This window comes from Orcinus orca, chromosome 16 (genome assembly GCF_937001465.1).
Source record: "Orcinus orca chromosome 16, mOrcOrc1.1, whole genome shotgun sequence".
NCBI classification, from domain to species: domain Eukaryota; kingdom Metazoa; phylum Chordata; class Mammalia; order Artiodactyla; family Delphinidae; genus Orcinus; species Orcinus orca.
The window spans coordinates 46,054,796-46,078,625 of NC_064574.1; the positions used below are offsets into that span (position 1 = coordinate 46,054,796).

The 23,830-nt window shown below is 43.1% G+C and overlaps 1 protein-coding gene across 3 annotated transcripts in view; it reads right to left on the reverse strand.

The window, feature by feature from the left end:
- KIZ (kizuna centrosomal protein) overlaps positions 1-23,215 on the reverse strand; it is a 113,811-nt gene extending 90,596 nt beyond the window's left edge. For 2 of the 3 annotated variants that reach the window (XM_033429408.2, XM_033429407.2), the window contains exons 1-4: positions 23,023-23,211; positions 17,403-17,465; positions 13,807-13,969; positions 5,101-5,193 (exon numbers count right to left, since the gene is read on the reverse strand). In XM_033429408.2, coding sequence (XP_033285299.1) covers positions 5,101-5,193; positions 13,807-13,969; positions 17,403-17,465; positions 23,023-23,111 — 408 coding nt within the window. In that variant the 5' untranslated portion in view covers positions 23,112-23,211. Of the gene's footprint in view, positions 1-5,100; positions 5,194-13,806; positions 13,970-17,402; positions 17,466-23,022 lie in introns of all 3 variants that reach the window. The other variant, XR_004483595.2, reaches the window with a different exon arrangement.
- Positions 23,216-23,830: the final 615 nt, after the last annotated feature.

Consider the following 23,830-nt stretch of genomic DNA (forward strand, 5'->3'; position numbering starts at 1 on the left):
TCCCCCACAGACGAGGGAATTGGTAAGTAACAAGATAAATGCAGAATGTTAAAATGGAGCTGTCAAACCCAATTTCCAGCTTTTCACACAGTACAATTACTGCTCTTAGTTTCTACAAGCCCTTAAGTCACATTGAGAACACTTCCAAAAATCCCTTAATAAAAATTTACATATAACAATCCTGAAGGAATTATTTTACTTTATTGCGTGTTATAAACTGAATTGTGCCCCCCCCCAAATTCTTATGTTGAAGCCCTCCCCCAACGTGACTATATTTGGAAATGGGGCTTGGAAGGAGGTAACTAAGGTTCAGTGAGGTCTATTAATCCAACAGACTGATGTTCTTAGAAGAGGAAAAGACCCGAGATCTGCCTCTCTCCACACACGTGCACAGAGAAAAGGACACACGAGGACCCAGAGAGAGGACAGTTGTCTGCAAACCAAAGAGAGCTCTCACCAGAAACCACCCCAGCTGGCACCTAGATCTTAAGACATCCAGCCCCCCAAAGCGTGAGAAGATAAATTTGTTGTTTAAGCTACCCAGAATGTGCTATTTTGTTATGGCAGCCCAGGCCGACTAAGACACCATGACAATGTGATTTTTAACTCTTCATTTTGCCAATGGGGTAGATTCGAGACTCAACCAAATTTTCACAACTGAGGCCAAGAGGAGATGTTACTGGCCACTAAATCCAATAGAGGTTAGAACTACCTAAATTTTTAAATGGGTCCATTAAATTCAGGCTTCAAAGGTATGTCCTGTAAGTTATTCTGTATTGTAATCATGCTAAAATCATCTATTATGAGTTGCTACCACCAAGGGCTTTACTTCTCGTTTCCTAATTGGTAGGTAGCCTCTCTGTCCCCACTCCCTTAGGTAAGTGGTAGAAAGCCAGGGACACCCTCATACGGCCACCCCAGTGGAGAAGGAAGATGGCTGACGACAGTGACAGTGGGGACAGGGGCAAGAGGATCACTGAACACGTGCCAAGCACTTACCAGGTGTCAAGCAGACTTCTATTCATTACCTTTTTAAACCCTCAAATCAACCACTGTTATTATACTCACTCCAGCAAGACTTACAAGGTCGGACAATTTGCTCTCGGTCACAGGATCCAAACCCAAATACGCGGATTCCAGTGCCCATCTCTTATGCCACAATACTCAAAACTGAATGAGTTAAACTCAAATTGTGTTACTAAACCACAGCTTTTTTTTCAAAAAAAAAAAATCCCCAATAATGAATCTGAAGTGTATGCCTAATTTCTTACTCAATTCAACCAGTGCAAAATCAGATCTCACTTGATTCAGCTGGACTATTATACCACCAAGGGAGACCATTTCACTCTCTCCCAAGGTTAGGTGAAAATGCAGCATCTAAATGAATAACTGAAATACTTCACATGATATGGCTAGGCTGTTTTTATTTGACCAGGAATTTCTCCCGACGTTCGAGGAGCATTTCACCCATACTACCTTGGAAGGCAGTGTAGCAACATGGCTAATAACATGGACGCTAAAGCCACATGGTCTGGGTTTGAGTTTGGGATCTGCCTAGCAGTGTAGTCTTGGGCAAGTTAACCAACTTCTTTGAGCCTTCCTCTAAAATGAGGATACGATAGTATCTACTTCCAGGATTGCTGACAGGATTAAATGAGTTGATGAATATGAAGTGCTTAATGCTGCCCCTGACAAAATACGCGTGCAGTCACTATTCCCCATTGTTAATATTAGGATTAGAAGCGGAAGTAACAAGCTGCACGTGGAGTCATTCTCCACGTGACCCTTGCAGGGAGGTTTACAACAGAGGAAGTGGAACTCCCCAACCAGCCTTTAGTCCTGTGATGGAATTCTCTGGTCCTCCACATTCTCCAGCCCGGGCAGAGTATAATCTTTCTGTGAAGTATCCAGCTCACTTCTGTTTTTAGTAGAACATATTTCACAGTGTAACAGTTCAAAGAAACTTCACAAATCCCACCTCAAGGTTTATGCTCTCATTCACTAATGCCATATCCACCTCTCCTGGGTGTATATGTTTTGATGTGTCTTTATGTGTATGCTCTAGTCACTGCTGATACAAAAAAGCTGGGCAACAAGAAGAACATGCCTAGAGACCAATGGAATGAGGGTTCACCCCAAAATAAAAAATGGCAACGTATAATAGAGAAGGATTACTATATTATAGTAAAATTTGTGAGGAGTCAAATGGGGACCGGAACTTTGTCTTTTCTATTAACAACAACAACATAAGAGTTTACTAAGTAGACTAATATTAGAAACAATCTTGGGGGATGAACAGATCAATGATTACTTCTCTTCAGAGAACACATGACTGAAGAGCAGCAACTGGATGCATGAAAACACTGGACTCCTATTATAAAACCGAGCTAAAGTTCTACACTGAAAAAATAGACAACTACTACCTGATCATTCTTCTTAGTGGTGCATTCAAGCTGCTGCTTCTGGTTGAAAGTTGCACAACCACTTCTTAAAGCTATCTTTTCATAACTCAGAATTATCATTAATTTGACAGCTCCTCTCCCCTTCATTGGCATTCTCCATCTCAATGGCCACCCCAACTCAGGCCCTCAGTTCGTTCCTTGCGTCTGAATAAATCCTGGTTTTCTCGCCCCATGAGCTCCTTCCTCCAGGGCATCCTGCACAGCACTGCCAGCCCTGCCTTCCTGCGCCTATAATGTAACTGCTCTGAGCCCCAGTCCTTGCTTCACCTGTCCCATCATGCACGTGCACACACACTGATTCCAGGGGGAAATTTTCAATCCTCGAGCCTTGGACTGAGTTCCACGATGCCCCTTTCCAAGCTCATTTTCTCCCACTTCCCTGCAAGAATGTTCACCTTTAGCCAGACTGATGGCTTCTCGCCGGGCTTCCTGCTTCCACTCCTTCACTCACAACATCTTCAGACCCAAGAATGTCTATCAAATACCCAGTGACTGGCACCCTCCCCACCCTTCATGCCAGCTCACACACCACCTTCTCCCCTAGGCCGTGGAGGACTCATTGCAGAGGAAGCAAACTTTCTTTCTCCATGTAGCTGGGACTCAGCACACACTATCCTAGGCCTCAGAAAGAACATCGCTTTGTGGGAAGCGCCTCAAGGGCAAGCATCGTGGCATTCCTAGAGGGACCTGCTGCAGCTTCTCAAACAGAGCACTCACTCAGCAACGATCTACTGAATTCAACCACCGTGCTCAGGCCAGTCCCTGGAGACCAGCGCTCTGGGCACAGAGACTAGCTCATGTGACTGCTGAAAGATAAAACACACCCCATACGGTAAGGAATTGTTCTGGTTTAGTGTATAGTAAGTGTTAACTAATTCAGGGTTCTGCTGAAATATTTTTACCTTTTAATTGATAGAACATCAATGGGAAATTGAAAAAGGCAAGCTACGTCTCAAAATGTTACCTAATTGAGTCTTACATACAGTCAAAAGTCAAAGTTTTTAAGGAGATGACACATTCCAGTAAAAAGGAAACACTTCTAATTATTCTATGTAACATTTTAAGGAGTTGTCAGCTATATGTCTCTTGCCCTAATTTTAAATATGACTTAAAAGGAAACTATATAACTATATGTAAGGTAAGGAATCAGTAGTGCAAATATAAAAAAAAGTCTCCCATTTTATTTAAGTACCATTGACACTGTCATACTAACAAGGTGTCTATCAGGAACAGCACAGAAAGAACAAACTAGATTATAGATTAAAAAACATGTCAATTATTTCATGACCAAATGTCAAACAGAAAAACTGCCTGAATGTCTCAGAAGTCTATCACATCATACCACATTTGGTATACATCTAATGGCAGAGAAATCATTTATCATTAAAGGCCTTTTTATATAGGTCAGGGTTGCTGGGGCTTGGTGTTTTGTATCTTACAGTTTAAAGAATGCTCCAAAGTTCTAGTTTTTTAACTTTTTAATCTCTGGGAAGGAAAACTAAAACTTCCTATAAACTCAGATTAATGCCTGTTAATGCACGGAAAAAAGAAAAACCTTGCTCCTACTATAAAAACAAAATAGTGTGGCCTCTGTTTCTTTTCTGATAAGAGTCTTAAATACCAAACAGTTAACTGCATAATAACATTTACTGGCAGCCCGGCAGCCTGCTTAGCAGATATATAAAACAGGTAAAAGGAGAAAAAGTTAATTTCTTGGCTGAATGATTCCATCGGTAGCTATAGGGCAAACCTGAAAGTCTTTTAGTAAAGTAGCAGTTGATTCTTCTATCAATCTGTAGCACACATACTCTTCCAAGGGAAGCATTAAATATGAAAATCATATCCCGTTATCATCTGTTTCCAGCTTTCAGCCCAGTAAGCTTTTCTTAATGAATGCTGCAGCCTAAGGAGGAAGCACGCTGTTGGCTTCTCTGAATAATGGAGTGATGCTCCCATTTTTGCTTATTACAATATCGACTGGCTGAGGGGGTTTCACACATAGTCACAAGTGACTACTCTTGCCAGCATGCTCCAAGTTATTACAAGATGTTTTTAGACATTTCATCTAAAAGAGCTTTACTGCTTTTAGTGAAGAAAACATCTATGGTCTTGAGCAGAATCATTTATATGGAGATAGACGGGAGGATTAGAAGCCTGCATTACGGCAGATACATAGCAGAATTTATTTAAGTATTCCTTGCCATTCATTTTGTCTGTTGCTGAGATATGCAATCCTTTCTTTCCACTTTATCTATGAAAAGGTTAAAATGTACAAAATTACGTATACAAAGAAAAGAAGCAAAATGCCACATTTCATTTACTTCTCATTTAAAACATTTCTGGAACTAAGAAAAAGGCAGCTACAAAGCATTATTTAGAAAAACAAAATTTCACCTACTAACAACACTGAGGTTTTCTTTGGAATCTATCTCTTACAGCCACAGTGACTGCCTTTCAGCAAATTTAATTGAATTATACATTAAAGCAATACTCTATAAGCAAATGTCTTTAAATAATCACTTAAAGTTTAATCAAAAAGATCTTTGTAATAAGACGATTTTATTTACAACAGTATCCTAAAAGATGAACACACCAAAAACCCTCCGTTAACAGGAAGTTTATCATTTTAATTTATTACCTTTTCTCTGTCTTCATCTTTCAGTTCACCTTTTTTTCCCAGGCTATCTTTTGAGAGTAGCTGTATCTTCTTAATTTGAGTCTCATATTCAATCTAAATACAAACAAAGTTTGATTTTGTGGAGGATATTATTACAACTAGCACCTATTTATATTTTTCAGACTTTACAGCATAAAAGGAACAGTAAAGAGAAAGTAAAAACTGATACTGCTGAGAAATTCAATTTATCTTAGAAAACAGACAATTTCACAAATAACACATCAAAAGCTGGATTCTATAAAATGTTACACGTTTTAAATAAAATAACATTTGATGGATTTTCACTTAGTCCTTCATCAATCTAGGAAATAAAACCTTGATATATTAAGCTATCATGAAAAATCCAGTTACTTTATCATGAAAGTTACACATTTGACGGTGCTTCTTCTGAAAAGTTCTGCCCTAAAAAAAGGAAGAGAAAGCAATCCTACTGATTTCTTATCTGTATGGTATCCACATAATATCATGGTCCTACTTGTCATAGCAACTGAGTATATTACTTGCTAGATCATCAACTGGAAACAAACTCCATTTTTTTTTTTTTTTTTTTTTTTTTCCGGTACGCGGGCCTCTCAGTGTTGTGGCCTCTCCCGTTGTGGAGCTCAGGCTCCGGACGCGCAGGCTCAGGGGCCATGGCTCACGGGCCTAGCTGCTCCGCGGCATGTGGGATCTTCCCAGACCAGGGCACGAACCCGTGTCCCCTGCAAACTCCATTTTTTACGGATACAAATACACTGTAGATGTCAATGATCAGCACCACAGGCATCAAGTTTGCTCTCGTGCTAATAACTCATAAAGATGTCTGTGTCATTACCACACTATAATTGATGAACGTGATTGCATCATAAAATGACTTTTTCTTAAAAGCAACACATAAAAAGCACTTTGATTCATATGTTAGTAAGTAAAGCCTTAAAAAGTCTCTGCTTGTGGTCCATCACAGATAAGTATCAGAACATTTTCTAAATGAGGCAGTGATGTACTGCAATTGGAAACACACCTATAAGATAACCAAATTAGAAAACTGTTTTCTTAGTTCTCAGTCTGAAGATAAAATAGGCCCGAACTTTTGTTTTGACACACAAAAAGTGAACAGACAATAATAACCAAACTTGACTTGTCTCCCTCAAACTATCTTAAAAGGTATTATATGCTGCCCCATTTTTAATATGTTAAGCAGGGATTTCTTTTTTCTCTATCAGAATGCTATTAACACAGTAGATTGGCAGTAATGATATAAATAGAGACCTAATTAAATCAAAGTTTCATAAGGCCAGTAAAAATGACAAAACAAGCCAAGAAAAGATAAAGAAGGCAATTAAGAAAATACAATTTACATCTCTCTGTTCTATATCTACTCCTTTGAACTTAACAGATATTTAATTTTTAACCCCAAGAGATTTAAACAAGAAAATACCTTTAGAAAGAGATGAGGGGTGATTTACAAAATAGACAAAGTAAACAGAGATTTATTAAATAATAAACCTTAAGCAAAAATTCTTTGTTCCTGTGGCTACAAATGTTTTCTTATGCTCTTTGAGATCAGTTATAAACATGCAACAGGCATTGTACCTGATTTCCTCACTATGGGATCATTTCAGAGCCACAACTCCAAAAGACAGAGCACTTTCTCAAGGAAATATAAGAGTATTATTCAATTCATTTTACTGAAGCAAAAAAGTGCTAACTGCTTCAGAACTTCATATAGAACATCAGGGAAAGTATCTTCAAGAGTCCAATGCAGGGTGACCTCCCTGGTGATCCAGTGGTTGAGAATCTGTCTTGCAATACAGGGGATGCTGGTTTGATCCCTGGTGGGCTACTATGATCCCATATGCCGCAGGGCAACTAAGCCTGAGCACCACAACTACTGAGCCCTCGCACTCTGAAGCCCGCATGCCACAGCTAGAGAGAAGCCCACTCACCGCAATGAAGAGCCATGTGCTGCAAAAAAAAAATTAAAAAAAAAAAAGTCCAATGCAGATTGTTCTCAATGCATATGAAACAACTGAACTGTAGCTACTCTTCCAAATTAATGATGCAAATAAACACTATACAATGTATTTGATATTTTACAAGTTACTATGATAAATTGATAATCGACACAAACTGTAACTCTGCATGACCTAGGACCGTGGGTTTGCACCTACAACTGTCTTTGCTCTCCTTCTTTGCCTTTTATTTATATATACAGTACTCGGTTATTATACATCCAATCCACCTCCTGAACACTGGAGAGCAGGGACTCTCAACCCACAGGGCTCCCCAGTTCTACTTCCTCCTTTATCTGCATTTAAACAAAGGGTTATACTATGTTTAAAAGATGTTTTTTTTTTTTTTAAAGTTTGGGAAACATTGCACAGATGAATCTCTCCAAGACTTTCCAGCTAAAAATGCCTGATGAAGCAGTAGAACATGTGTCCTCATGTACATCTATTTCTCTGACCATCAGTCTTTCACGTCTTATTCCCTATTTCTTCTCTGAATCAGGTCCCATGGGCCTCTTCTATCTCCACAATACAGGAGGGCTTGCACTGCATCCTTTCTCTTGGGTGCAGACTCAGGTCCCTGTTCCCTTCTTCCCACATGGCCTAGATTCCTCACAGTCAGAGCTGCTGCTTCAGAGGCCAAACGACTCACGCCTCAGTAGCATCTGCTGGCCTAGAGCCTCTCTAAGGACAATCCTCTCATCTCCCAATCAGGAACTTGCTCTGTCCTGTACTGCTTCACAGCACTGGATTTGCTGCTGTCCACCTAAATTTAGGAGGCCTTTCCTACTCACTTCCTTACTCTGCACAGGTGATTCATTTCAGCTCAACTAATGAAATCTGCTGACGGTAATCTGGGGTCGTGGGAAGAGGAGTTGGAGGTCCTGGCATGTCTGGGATCTCTCCATACTCACAATGTGCCCCAGTTTTCATTGTTTCCTTCTTTTCTCCTGTATTCTCACTTACATTCCTTCAGTTTTCCCTCGTCACATCACCACTTGCCTGAAAGTGCCACTATTACCTTTTTCATAAGCTTCCTTTTTTCACTGGTCTTTGAAATTGTACAGTAATTCTGTTACAGAGCTGAATTGACATTGAAGATCAGCTGGCCTGGCCTCTGCACATTACAGTTGAAGGATGGCTACAGAGAGTTAAATAAACTAATGTGACTCTCAGATGAATATGAGAGATTCATAGTCTTTTTGTTTTTCCCTCTCCTATTTTTTTTCCAGTATATGGGCTTCCTCTTAAATGTGGAACTTTTACCAAAAGATATGGAGGAATATTTATTTATTCAACTAGGACATATTAACAGGCAAAAAAATGGGGTTTGCTACAGACTTTGTCTTCAGGAGCCAGAAGGTCATGCTCTGCCCACAGTGGCTGTCACAGTGCTTAGCAGGAATTGTATGAGAGCTCAAAAGATTTGTTCTCTTCAAATTTTATGCCCTATAGGCACATGTAACCTGATGACTGAATTTTCAACAAGATCACATCTTTAAATAATGACATTATGTCTTCAAAATGCCTCTGCTATCAAACACAAATGCTCCTGGGTGGTTTGCCATGGGTCCAATCACACACGTTCATCCTCACATAGTTGTTTACGGTCCATAAGAGAAAACAAGAATATGGAAGAATTACTTTTCAGTCAGTGCTTACTGAGCACTTACTATGTGCCACTGAGAGCACGGAAATAGTAAGAAAAGGAGCTCACGGTGAGGTGGGGAAACAGACACGCAACAATGACAGTACCGTGAAGGAGGTGCTTATGTAGATCATATGACATAGACCTACGGCAGCATAGAGGGAGCGAGGTCTCCTCTATGTCCTCCGAGTCGAAGGACATAGGACAGAATGTGGCGCATTCAAGGAATTACAAACCATTCAGCACGTGTGTAGCAGAGTGCAGACGCGCATGTGTGGGAGATAAAGGTGTGGAGGCATGGTGCGAAGACATGCGGTGGGAGAGAGAGGGGAAGAGATGGAGGTGTGGAGGAGGGGAGGGGAGATGGCAGGAGGAAGACTGGGATAGGGGAGCAGGGGAGACAGGAGCGAGGGGTGGGGATGGAGGGAGAGGGTGGAAGGGGACAGGGTGGGGAGAGAAAATGTGCACATCCGTATAGCTGTGTGAGAGGGACAGAGAGAACAGAACTTGTGTGTGGTCAGAAGGCTGAAGCTGTGGGTAGTTGGCAGGCAGAGATCAGCACCTGGGCTTTGTCCCGAGAAGGCTGCGCACTCAAGGATTTCAGGCAGAGGGGAGACATGACCAGATGATGACCCGCTCCCGGCCAGGGACCCTCCCTGAGCCCTGACATGCCAGCCCCAAGCCCAGCACTTGAATGCAGGAGGCCAAAGCAGATGCTGGCAATGCTCCACACGTGGCCATGGGACCTTTCTCAGTGCTCCTAAGTTCCAGTACCCGTCTCTGTGCTTAAGGCCCCTCAGAGCCTGGGGAGGCTGCTCTGCCTACAGGAGCACACGGTTAATGAGCTCCCCACACCTGTGCCCTTCCCCCAGCAGTCCTCATCAGTGATGCTCAGGAGCCCGGCTATGCATCTCCCAAATGCTCTGAACCATTTGGTGGAGTTCCCCTGCGGAATTAAGCTCCAGGTGCCCACTGTGGTAGTTGACTTAATACCCCCATTCCGGCCACTTGTCCTTCCCTGTCTCAGCTCCCCACTTGCCTCCCGGCATCCTTGCACTTCCCAAATAAGCCACTTACATCCGAACCCTTGTCTCAGGGTCAGCTTCAGAGAAAAGCCAACCTGAGACAAGAGCAAAGGGCACCTGAGGAAAACTGCTCTAAGGACCAGCTGGGCCCTTCCACTAAAGCTGCCAAGGTGGGGAGTGCGAGGAGGGAGGGGAAACAGAGGTGAAGTGGGCGGGGTGGGGAGAGGCGGTGAGGGGGCAAGAAGAGGGAGAGAGGGGCACCCTCTTCACAGCACCGGTGATTCTCCTGTTTATATTTGTGAACTGAATTTATTCACCCTCTTTATCCATCTGACAAGTAGCAATATGGCCACAAAACTGTATTTGCAAAACTACATGATATATCACTATCCTTATAAAGCCCTGAAAATTATTATAGGACCCCAAATAAAGTAGTATAATTCATAAAATCAGTTGAAATGGCTTTTCAAAAAGTTTTTCAGCCCATTTTAAAAGATTTTAACATTCTACAATTAAGTGGGCCTCGTCTTACAAAGAGGGAGAAATTCACTTAATATAATTTGGGCAAAATCCCCACTTGTCTCACAATGCTTCACCTTGTTTCACTTTCTGGACTTCCACCAGTTAGAAGTTCATTCGCACTAACTATACTCTAGTCAAGGGAAAACGCCCCGGGCATTCTGGGGTGTGTGGCAAATACAGCACGTAGGTGCTGACCAGAATACCTCTCTCCTAAGACTTCCGTGAGGTGAAGATGTGACACGGGAGTGGGGCGGGATTAAGGGAGACAAGTGGCTCTGGTATTCCTAAGGCCACAACTGGCCGTGGCACAAAGGAAGAGGCAGGAAGAAACACGACGACCCCCACTGCTTGGACACTCCACTCACTGCACAGCTTGCTGAGCTGGTGGTGTCACGGGCATCACTGGCTGGTTCACAGCCAATGTACAGTTTTCCACAGAACACGTATGTTTCCCAACTGCAGCTACATGACCTGCCCTTTTATGCCATCAGCAGATTTTTAAAAAGGCATTCCTTCTCCAAAATTCAAAAAGGAATATGTGTCATTTTTAAATGATATTTATGACTAAAGCTTTACATAGTCCTAGAAATACAGTTTATCATTCTTTTCTTGAAAATGGTCCCCTATGCTGATATTCTTTAGTAGCTCGTGAGACAAGTTTTTTTTTTTTAACACATCATACTATACACAACAAATGCTCTCAATATTAAAATATTTACAAAGGATGATACTTCCTTTCAAATTCCTCCCTCTCACATTTGGTTATAATGAGAAATCAATAATTAAGTAAAGCATCAATATGAAAATAAGAGGAAAACTTCTATTATTTCCTTTATTCCACTGGGAAGAAGAAATTCCCTGCTTTGTCCACCACTTTTATTTTCTCTTTGAACTCTCTGAAAAGAAAAGAGGTTTACAATGTTGATAACAATTGCTTTTTGAGCCTTAAGCATTCTACTTGAACACTAGGAGGAAAAACCTGGAGTGCTGTAGCTAAGACTCACTATTGCTTGAGCACATCCAGCCTCCAGATCTTGGTTTCTAAATACCCCTACCCACCCAAAGGAACCACAGCTCCTCAGATAAGAGGCTAATTCCAAGTCTGAGGCAGGGAAGTATAAGGTAAACCTGGAACATCTTGTCAAAAGGACACAGGAGCCAACTCGAAGAGACTCTCACTGGCAAAATTTGGGAGAATGTAAGCAACAAAAGAATAATTACAGTAATTGATAATATAATGACTAAATAAAGATTCACAAGCCCAGAGTGACATTTAGACAGAGAGAGGGAGAAAAAGAAGGAAAGAAAGCTCTTCTTCATAGAAGAATGCCAGCTAACAAATGTAAAAGATGAGATCAAATTAGAAAATCACCATTTCACAACCTCCACTATAACTGATTCAGGCATCATTAATGGATTCTAAAACCGCTAGGCAAAAGGCTGTTGAGGAACAAGGTATTCCCAAGATGTCAAGCCACCACACCACAGATTATTTACTAATTTACAAAGGGAAAAAAGGTACCTTACAATAGAGAGACCTAGAGGTCACCATGTTAACAAAGCCATCAAACTCAGCCTGGCTCAAACAAGACCACCTGACATCATGGCTCATGAGCCTCCTGACGGGATGCAGTAGACTGTATAACCTCAGCTGTGACTATTTAAATTTAATTAACTAAATTTAACACAAAAACTCAGTCCTCAGTGTCACAAGCTACATGTTAAGTGCTCAGTAGCCATGTACGGCTAGTGGCTACTGTATTAGACAGCATCAGTACCGAGACAGAAGGTTCCCATCACCACAAAGTTCTACTGGGCAGTGCTAGTCTAGACCAAATTTCCAGTTTACAGGAAACACAGCGGATGCTACACAAGTTAAAATAACCAGTCAAATTCAGAATGTAAGTCATTCTACAAGCAACTGGCCTGGCTTCTTCAAAAAGCCAGTATCATTTAAAAAAAAAACAAAACAAAGAAGACTGGTAGGAAACCAAATTAGATTAAAAGACTAAAAAAGACACAATAACAAATGTAATGTGTACCCTAGTTGGCTCCTGGTCTGGAAAAACAGACTTTTGAAGGGAACTGTGGAAACTGAAGTATTGGCTGAATATTAAATAATATTATGGAATCATTAGTAATTTTCTTAGGTGTGATAATGGTATGATTATGGAGGAAACTGTTCTTGTTCTTAAGGGATCCACACTCAAGTATTTAGGGGAGAAATGTCATGGGTTCTGCTGCATACTTTCAATGGCTCAGGAAAAAACATACATACACAGACACAGGCAAAGCAAATACAGCAAAATATTTACAACTGTTGCATCTGGTTAGATCATGAGCTGTCTTAGTCCATTTAGGCTGCTGTAATAAAACTGCACTGGCTGGGTGCCTTATAAACAACTGATACGTATTGCTCACAGTTGTGGAGGCTGGAAGTCCTCCACAAGATGTCAGCACGGCTGCCTTCTGGTGACAGACCCCTCCTGGTTCAGAGCTACCACCTTCTCACTGTGTCCTCACCTGGTGGAAGGGGCCAGGAGTGCCCTGGAGCCTCTGTTACAAGGCACTAATCCTGCTCATGAGAGCCCCACCCTCGTGATTTAAGCACCTCTCAAAGGCCCCATCCACTAATAACATCACTTTTGGAGGTTAGGATTTCAACATATGAATTAGGGCAGGGAGACACAAACATTCAGACCACAGCATGAATGTTCATTATAATAATTCTTTTCCTGTGTACTTAAATAATTCTTTTCCTGTGTACTAGGGGAAAACTGTGAGAGGAAAAAAAAGAAAGGGAAGTGCTGAAGCCAACTTCTCTGGTAACCAGTATGCAGGTGGGTTAAGTTGGGCAAAAGCCCTGAGCAGCACAAATGGTGAGAAACAAGGCCTAGCCCTCCATGCTTGACACAGTTTGTAAAGCAGAAGGTTGCCAGGCAGCCTAAGGGAGTGGGGGCCAGGGTCGGAGAGGGCAGGGAAGGTGTGGCTGTTCTGGCTCGCAGAGTCGATGGGCGTGAGGGTGAAGTCCTTGGGCCAGTTCTTCCCCCCAGTCTCCCCCTGACACCCGGCCTGCCCAGAACAGTGGGGCTCAGGCCACAGAAAAAGAACCTCTGAAGAAGGAAGCAGGCTCCACAGGGAACCTGATGTTGCTCAAATTCAGTCCTGAGGCCAAGAGATCCCATGTGCCAGGCGCCAGGTCAGGTGTGGCCAGAGGCCGTGCCCGTTTAACTACCTGTGTAGAGTAACAAAGTATAGATGTTCCAGTAATTCCTCAACTAAAGCAGAAATCTGAGAAAATGCAATCTCCAGTTTTCTGATCAAAATCTGGTCACATGGTAATTAATTCCCAGAGAAAACTGACAGTTAACCTACGGGTGAACAACTGAACATCAGTGACTGCCACGGACCAGAAACTTACTACTCACTAGTCCCAATCTTAGCTAAAAAGGACAAAAGAAAACAGTACAAAATGAGATGTCACCTTCAGTTCTTGCAGTTTCTCTGAATTTGTAGTAAAGTGTCCAACGTGAGCCTGGACCCGCTCAAACCGCTTTAAATATTCTTGGTTTCGAGTACGAGCCTTCTTTTCTGATTCACATATTTCCTTCAGGTATTTCTTTAGTTTTAAATACTTCAGCTTAACTCTAGAAGAATAAAAGCAGATTTTTAAACGATGGAGTTAGACTTGAACAACTCTAAGGAGGAGAATTTAAAAAAATTGTTAATGAGACAGTGTATTCTAAGATATTTTACCCAAACACTGCAGCCTAAAGGATAGGATGCATGTGCATTTTTAGAGAGGAAATTAATGCAGCATCACTGAGGTATCACCTCTAGGCATAACTCTCCTGAGAAATGGATACCAGACCACATTACACCACTCACACATACAGATTTATATGGATTTCTTTCTCAAAATTAAGTGTGGTGTCAAGAGCCGTGCCTAGGTGGCCCTTTTCAGATGAACAGCCCAATGGCATTCTTTTATGTGACAATTTCAAAACTACCTGCTCATACAGAAATAGAATCAAACTATGCACCACAATCCACAAACATTAAGAAATTTTGAAATTTAAAATGCCCCAAAAGTTCTCATTTAGGTACTTAAAAATTTTTTTAGAAACTGCAATAACATACTGTATTATGAAAGTATTTTATAACAATATATGGATTGTCACGCTACTCAAATTGTGAAGAAACCTTTGGAGACTCTCATCCAAAATGCAGTATCAAAAGACACAGCGGGCGGCTAGAACTGTGCAGCCCCTCTCCCCTCATTACCAACACTGCTCCTCTCAGCTCTTTCTTCTTCACAAGTATTTAAGTCATAAGAGCACCTGGTATGTAGCCTTTCCACTGCTGGCTCAATTACTTATTCAACATTCTCTCATCAAGCGAAAATAAGTTGCCAACTATAAAAATGTTCACCCTCAAAAACAGATTTGCAGAGACGCTGGAGATGTTAAAAATTAAACAACAGACCTTAAACTCCCACCTCTAAGCCAATAATTTTCAAGAAACTCTTTATCGTGCTAATAATTCTGTGCTTTGATCTTGGTTGGCTGTCCCCATTTTTCCTTCCGAACAAAAAACTCAGGACTGGGTGTACTGCTGTCCATGCCTGCCGTTTTTAACACAAGTGACGGTAACAGAGGTGGAACCCGACATAATTTCCCACATAGGCACTTGGGGAGGCTGCTGGCTGCGACCAGAGTCCACCTGGAGTAGGTTCAATAGGAACCACGCCTTCTCCACCCAAAGTCTAGCTTCACTCCCGCCCTCACGTTAACCCTCGAAGCTGACCACATCAAGTCATCCAGCCCTCCATGCAGTCATTCATACAGTCAGCACTCTGCATACAAAAGCCATGCAGCTTGGGACAACAGGGAAACAAAACTTAGATACACACAATATAGTGTGATGGCTGCTATGAGCACAACTGCAAGGGACTCTTAAAGACTGGGCAATGTGACCTAGCTAAAGGGGCCCAGGAGGCCTTCCCAGTGGAAATTAATTTTCAGCTGAGACATGAAGGATGAATTAACAGTTAACCCAAAACTGGGGAAAGCAAGAGTGAGATGAGGGGAAAACATTCCGGCAGAGGAAACAGCATGTTGGAAAGCTCAGAGGCAATAAATAAGAGTAACAGTGAAACTGACAAAAAATGGTTATAAACGATAAATTATTGACGCTTACTCTGGGTCAGACCCTGCTTTAAGGCTCTATTAAGTTCTCATAACTATCTCCATCCCCATTTGACAGATGAAGAAACAGAGGCACAGAATACTGAAGTTACTGTCCCATGGTTGCCTGGCTAAGTGCTGGCAAGGCTGAGACTAAACAGAGGCACCTGGCAAGAAAGTCTACCTGCTTCACTATACAAGACCTTGTCACGTTCCAGAAACCGAGGATTCAGTCCATGAAGAATTTTAGGGAGAGGCTGGCAAGAGATAGTAATGATGAAAACTAAACAGGGGCAGACAATAGAAGCTCTGGTATACCACCGCACCACCTCACCTCCTCCTGGCCTAGCTTTTCTTCCTGCAGCCACGGCTGCAGCAACCTGGCAGCACCTGCATCCGCCGCCCATGGTATCTTGCTTTCCCGGGGCTGCTTTTCTGAATTTGCAGCAGGGAAAGCCTGGAGGTGCGGAGGAGTTAACACCTCCTGAGATGGCCCTGACCAACGGGGGTCAGGAACCGAAAGGTAAAGAGCCCCCCTCTTCCTTCCCTTGAATGGACACTTGGGAGGAGCAGAGAGATGGAGCTGCAGGTGCCCACAGCAGTTACCAGCTCCTACTCCATTCTTCCCAGCCCTTTATGTGACCACTTCCTAAAATAAATGACCACCTACACACTAACACTTGTCTCAGACTCTGCCTTCTGGGGGAATCAGGTTGAGGCAGCCATGTTAGATGGTTTGGATTTTATCCTATGGGCAAAGAAAGCATATTTTTAGCAAACCATACCCTCTGTCTTCCAGGAAACAAGAGGCTGAGAGAGGGGAACAAATTCAGCCAGCCGAAGCTTGGTGAAGATTCCCACTGGTCTCTCATCTCACCCGGCCTACCACCATTATGCCGGGAAGCCACCTGGGAACAGGCTGTAGGAAGAGTCTATGCCCTGTCTTCTGTCCCTGTAGTCAGGGGCTAGAAAAATGGCAACTGCCACGATCCTCTCAGACTTAGGGCCTACTTCTCAGGCCACAGCACCCACAACACTGCTATTCCTTCCACTGTCTTGCTGACTCTCCCTGTCTCTTTTAGAGCCGCTAGAAACACATGGCTGTCTACTCTGGTAGCTTTGGAAGTATGGACACTAAACAAAGTGCAAGAATAATTTTGGAGATGAGGAAAAATGCACCTGATGGGTGCTTTGGTTTTAAAGTATTCTTGGTTTCTCTCTCTTCTGGATGAGATGTCTTCATTTCTCACTCGTACTGTGAAGTGGATATGTCACAAACTTAACTCTATCACAGCCAGAGAACTTTCCTATGAATAATATTGGAGGTTACACCATATATTTGGCTTAAGGATAAAGTTCAGTTTCCTTAAAATATAATTAAAATATTAAGAGTTTGCTCTTAATGTTAGAGTAAGTAACCTAAAAAGGATAATATGTATATTATCCACTGCTCAGAATAATTTTAACAGTCATTGTCATACACCCATGAACAAATGAGACACCACGTAACCCTGCCTACAACAGTTTGTTGAAAGGTCAGCTGTAATAATTATGACTCAATCATTCACAGATTCAATGTGTTTAAATTGTGACCAAAAAGATAAGTAAGACTATAATGTGTCTTATTCTTAAGCTTTTTAAGCAAAAGATTCCTGAAATAACACCAATATCAAATAATGAAAATACAATAATTTTTATCTTATACTTCCATCAAATTTATTCTTACACTTAATAGTGATTGTATTAAATTGCAGTGTTTACTTGAAACGATTACACGTTAGAAATAAGGAACAGCAACAGGACTACAACTATGGTATTTGTAACATATATTGATATTAGGGTTAAATTTTGATTAATTTAGGCAAATTGGTTTTAAAACTTTGTCATATCTTACCTGCATGTATCAGATTGATTATATTCATAGAGTTTCCCTTCCAGGTCCAATCTCTTCTTTTCACTATAATACAGAAAGAATGTATTTTATGAATAAATTACACTGATCGGTAACAGGCAGGCAGATTTAGAACACGATCTGTGAGAATGCTTCTCTGGTCTCTCTAAGAAGCAGAAAACGCCAGCTGCATTTGAAACTCAAGACACAAAAGTACTTAGCAGTCACTAGGGAAGTCTAAAAGGCAAAAAGGACACCAATATGAAGCAAAAAGAACAAGATTCTCAAAGTAAATGGGGAAACGTAGTGAGAAAAGGCTGGGAAGCAGGTTCATTCATTCAGCAAGAGTTATTTATTGAGTGCAGTGGTGAGCCAGGCTCTGCTCTAGGTGAAGACTGACCTGGTAAATGAGCCAACCAAGGTCCCTGCCCTCAGGCAGTGACATTCAAGGGGGAAGGGCAGACAATAAACAAGATAAATATGCAAAATACAACATGGCCAGCATCTCTGAGAACAATGGGGGTTCCACACACAAGGCTTCCATAAATCCATCCTGGACTGAAGGCTGGGGGCTCGCTCTGCTCTCAACCAGACAGGCCTGGGCAGGGCCACGTGGCTGAGTTAGGAAGAGATCTCTGAGAAGCAGACTTGGCCTTACTCACATTTGGGGGAGACCAGGTCCCCTGACACCACTACTTGGAACTGAAGGCATTTTCTTTTATAACTTGATAACATCGCCATGATTCGTCACTGACTGCTAGTCCCCAGAGGTACCGCCAGTAGAGACAGCTTGTGATGTTCAGGTAAGTGCTGGCAGGAAGCTAGAGGACAGAGCTGACATGCCCACCTGCACACCCAGCCTGGGCAAGAAGCAGGCGAACCTGGACAGCAGAAAAGGTGGCAGCAGCCAAAACCAAGGGGCTAGAGGGTAAAACTGCTGAACAGCAAGCCATCCCAGTCTCAAAAAGAGCCCTTGGAGGTTTAACCACAGATGGCTCTGCTCAAAGACCACCAAAGTACAAGCTTCAACTGAAGTCAAACTGGTAATCTAAGTTGACATTAATTAACCAAGGCTGAATGAGAAATCACATAATGTCTAAGAGAAAAATGCTAAAAAACAAAACAAAACAAAACAAAAGACTGTGAATCAAAGGAGTCCAGAGGAGGATGGGCGCTCAGGCTGGCCTCCTGAGGGAAAGGGTCGAGGCCACGTCCACTTGGGAGCCCTTAATTATTAGCTTCTTCAGTCGATTTTCTCCTATAAAAAAAACCCCAAAGTTACACTGTTAGCTATATTACAGGTTTAGTAAATTTTTCTGCTTATTGTAATCTAGAATGGAAACCACTATTTAACCAAAATTCTTTTAAAGGGACAATGGTGTCCAAAATCCAAACACCTAGTCTTTGCTTGGGGAACACAATCCATTCCTTGGTTGGGGTGTGCCTATGTTTAAACAAGAAAAAGATTACAGAATCACAAATTTTTAAATTAGTAGCTTCACACAGATCTTTACTTTCTCATTAAGAAGACTGGACTTGGAAGAGAAGTGAAGGAAACGTGGTATAACTGCTTCCCTGTTAGAAATATTTATTCCCCTTCTAAGGTTTCATGATCAATATGATAATGAAGAGTGATTGACTGGACAGTGTAAGCAATTTCCCATTAAATTATGGGGACAGAAAGACCCTTAAATGCAGTTGTGACCTTGCCCCTGATGTCATGATTCACTTCTGTGGTATTCCTGCCAAGAAAACATGATCACCGTCTGGTCATGAGGAACCATCAGACGGACCCAGCTTGAGGATCACCCTCTGGGATGAGAGCTTTATTCTATGAAACTGTCAGGAACACGAAAGACAGGGTAGGATGGAGGAATGGTTCCAGACTGGGATAGAATGGAGAGACATGGCAACACTGGTTCACAGGTGGGTCCTGGACCAGAAAAGAAAAAAGTGTTAGGACAGTTGGTGAACTGTGACTGGGGCCTGTGGATTGGTATATCAAAGTTAGTTTCCTGATTAGAAGGGTTATACAGTGATCATGTAAGGGACATCATATCTGCAATTCTCAAATGGTTCAAAGAAGTCTCATGCTTTCACATAGACAGGCAGAGAGACAAACAGAAAGGTAAAAAGAAATAAAATGTTAAGGAGTTGAGGAATCTGGTGAGGGGAATATTAGAGGTCTTTGTCCTATTCTTGCAACTTTTCTGTAAGCTTGAACTTTTTTCAAAATAATTTTAAAAATTTGCCCGTGACCTCGAACGAAAAAGGACCACCAGCTTTATGGGAATCCATCACCTCCCAAGCAGAAAGTTCTTTTCAATAATGAATGTAAAACTTCCGTGTTCCTGCTCTGTCTTCAGTACATACAGACATCCACTGGTCTTACTTCTCTACTGCGACCCTTCAAACACTGAAAAATCACAAACACCTCTTGGCCTTCTAATTCCAGGCAAAATGATGCTGATCTCATTAACTCTTCTTCACAGGCCCATTTTCTAAACACATCCAAGCTGCAGTGCCCCCGACACTGACTTTCATATCTATTTTAAATTCAAGACTTAAAATAAGATATTTACCCCAATAAAAAGCCAGAGAAAGGCTTATTGGGAAGATCATCTTAGAACTGCTGCATCTTTTTTTTTTTTTTTTGGTACGTGGGCCTCTCACTGTTGTGGCCTCTCCACACAGGTTCTGGACGTGCAGGCTCAGCGGCCATGGCTCACGGGCCCAGCCACTCCGCGGCATGTGGGATCTTCCTGGACCGGGGCACAAACCCGTGTCCCCTGCATCGGCAGGTGGACTCTCAACCACTGCGCCACCAGGGAAGCCCGAACTGCTGCATCTTAAATCTCTATTTCAGAATCTTTAAACACCCAGCCCTGAGATGTATATCCATAGGCCCCGGTTTCAATCACCTGCATCTCTGACCTGGACCTTTCAAAGTTTTACACAGCTGGGTGCTCCTTAAAGTATAGCCACGGGGTTTAGTTTTCTCCTTGTAAGCTGCTTATTATTCTATTTTTGTCTCAATACCATCTTCAGCTTTACTCAACTAATATCTCAGCATCGATTTCTGGACTATTATGATATCTCACTCTGAATCAATATTGGCATTGAAAAAACTGGGGCTGGTTAATGGGCCTTTTCAAGGGATGTTTTTATATAATTGTAAGAGTCGATTCCACTTTCATGTTGCTACCATGCTTGTGGCACTGAACATACTGTAACAAGTCACTCCATCAGGCTGTTTTAGATTCAGTGACTGGCTTTTGCCATGATGCAGAGAAAACACCGTATACAAAAAGGAAAAAATTCAGAATATAAAATTACATCTATGTGTGAGTACGGCTAAGACAATTTGGGTTAGAAATACACCACTTACAAGGGGAGGGCCCAGTTATTAGACCAGCTAACACTGCAATAACCCACCTCTAAGAGGACTAAGAAAGGGCAAGTTGTTTTTCTCTACCATTCCCAGGACATTTTCAGACTGACAAATCAGCTGTGACTACCCGGGGTTGCAGCCTTTGAAATGACTCTAGAGTTTTAAGGAGATAAAGGTCCTTATGGTCACGGGGATTGGTCAAACAAACAAACAGGTACATACAAATACTCAGATGGGATACAGACGATAATATTCATTGCTTGCTGCTTTGCAAAACTAACAGCTTTAGACTTTTTTTTACTTTAAGGCTCATTGCTCTACTAGAGAAAAAAAAGCTGTGGCCTTACTTTACATAGTATTCAAGGCCCCTCATTTCTGGTGACAAAGGCAGGTCAGGGGAGCTGAATGACCAGCTCAAGGTCACACAACTGTTGGTGGACTAGAACCTAGGTTTCCACAGCTGTCCTGCAGTTTTCTTTGTATCCGAAGTGATTTGCCTCTGTACTTATTAACTATGCATTAGAGTTAGTTATGGACTTTTTTTTTTTTTTTTGCAGTACGCGGGCCTCTCACTGTTGTGGCCTCTCCCGTCGCGGAGCACAGGCTCCGGACGCGCAGGCTCAGTGGCCATGGCTCGCGGGCCCAGCCACTCCGCGGCACGTAGGATCTTCCCAGACCACGGCACGAACCCTAGTCCCCTGGATCGGCAGGTGGACTCTCAACCACTGCGTCACCAGGGAAGCCCTAGTTATGGACTTTTAAAATGAAAAATGAATACACACAGTAACAAATTTGTACTGACTTAAAAATGAAACAAACCTCCAAAGGCAGAACCATGAATAGGCTGTAAAATTTGGCTCAAATTCCTTATATAATTTCAACAGCCTCACCTCGCTTAACAGTGAAAGCATTATGTGTTAGACATAAAGTGAGTAATAATCATTACACAGAAATTATACCATAAGGACTATAAACAGCCAGATGTTCCTAGCACAGGAAGCAAAAATGATAACTCACAATTAGTTTTTTTTAAAAAATGCCATTTGAACCAGTAACATTTTAAAATTAGAACTTGGGTTAAGAAATGCAAATAACTAAAGGCCTGGGGTAACTAAGCCACTTTTTTAACAGAACACAGAGCACTGTAAGTGTACCAAAGCACAGAGCACTATCTTGTCTCTTAATGAAGGCACTGCAGGAAGTGATTTTTTTTTTAAGTTGGAGGTGAGGTGAGTGGGTGGGTGAGTAGTGGTATGTCAAAAAGAAAACAGGATGTAGAAAAGGATTCAGGGGTAAATACAGTGCGAATGATTAAGGAGGCCTCTTGTAGATGCTCTATAAATATTAAACAAGAATTAACTCTAGCATAGGTTGAACATAATTCCTTTTCAAAACCAGTAACTTCTGCCTTTACCTTCCATGTAATTATTGTCATTTTAGAATCATCACACACACAGCTCTCTTCACTAAAATGATTTTGTAACTTTTAACACTCATTAAACGTTTTGTTTATCAAGAGATCCAAAAATCTATTTCCTTTCTTGTCAACTAATGAGATTTCCAACTCCAATTAATTTAGCAACTGAATAATAATTTCAACAGCCTATCTTTTATGTAGTTATTTATAGTAAATTGCTTTATAATTTTCTCTCTTTATGTGATCAAGCTGTTCTTCAGTGGTTCTCATCTTTCATGTCTTAATCAAGGTATCATGAACCCTCTGAAAGCTGGGCTTCTCCCGCTGGAAATGTCATCCCTTCGCTGGAGATCTGGCCCCACAAAAAAGCCTCCTTCATTTAAACAGGGCACACGTTTGACAAACACACACACTCTCCCGCCTGCGTTCCTGGACCTGTCATCACTGATGCAGCGCAGCTGTCAGGGTGGCATGAGAATGTGAAGAGCCGGGGAGGGGGCGTGTGGAAGGGGACCAGAGAAATTCACGGGCTGGATTGAGAGTGACAGGCAGGAGACTCCCGCTCTCACTTCTGGGCACATTCAGTGACACGGCCGCACGCTCCCGCGGGATACTGCCCATAAGGAGGTGTCTCTGGTAAACTCCGTCCTCCAGGCCCCTCCGGGAGCTCGAGGCGGGGGGGGCGGGGGGCGTCGCAGGACTGGACCCGGGCCCAGGGGAACCGCGGGTGGGGGCAGCAGAAAGGAACAGGGGGCAGGGCTCCGGCGGACCCTTGGGCCGGCCGACTCCCCGCCCCCGCCCCGGGTAGGCCGTACCTGTCCCGCAGCCCGTGCTGGAGGCGGCCCAGCCTTTCGTAGTAGTCGGGGCTCGCCAGGGGCGCGGACGGCGCGGAGGCCCGGTTCATTCCGCCGCCGCAACCACTCCTCACGGCCTCCGGGCGGGCGAGGCCCGAGTTGTCCGAAGCAACGGCCCCACCATGCACCGCGGGTAGACGCTGCGCCCCGACGCCGCACGGGTGGGGCGGGGCGCCGTGGAGGGGCGGGGGCACGGCGCCGTGAGGGGTGGGGCAACTTCCTGGGGTCGTGGCGCCATGGAGGAGCGGGGAGGAGGCGGGGCAGACGGCTAGGAGGGGCGGGGCGCCGTGGGAGAGGGCGGGGTGCCCGCTGGCGAAGAAGAGGCGGTGTTGCGACTCAGTGCCCAGGCCTCTTTGCTTCGAGGCTGGTGTCTTCTTCTACCCCAACCGTTCGGAGTTCTCGTGGGAGAGACCCTGGCCCTCCTTCGGGCGGGTTCCTTCTCTGAAGGCCAGGTCTGAAGCCGACCCCGTGATCCCCATCCCCTAGGTAGAGGATGGAGGCTGGGCGGGAGTAATCACCTGATCATTTTTGTCTTTGGCATCAAACTGCTTTAACTTTACCAGGTGAATTCTCTCCTTCCTTCCCTTCTTACCAGTATTTGCTGAGTGCTGGGCACAGTGCTGTTTGTTTTCCTACCAGCGCTTAAAAGCAAAACAAAACACGAAAAAGACAAAATCCTCAGTCCTAAGCAGCTATGCTCAACCCTGACAGTAGACCCCGTTAGCTGAAAGCCCGTGCTGACCCTGAGGCTGTGGCTAAGGCTGCAGAT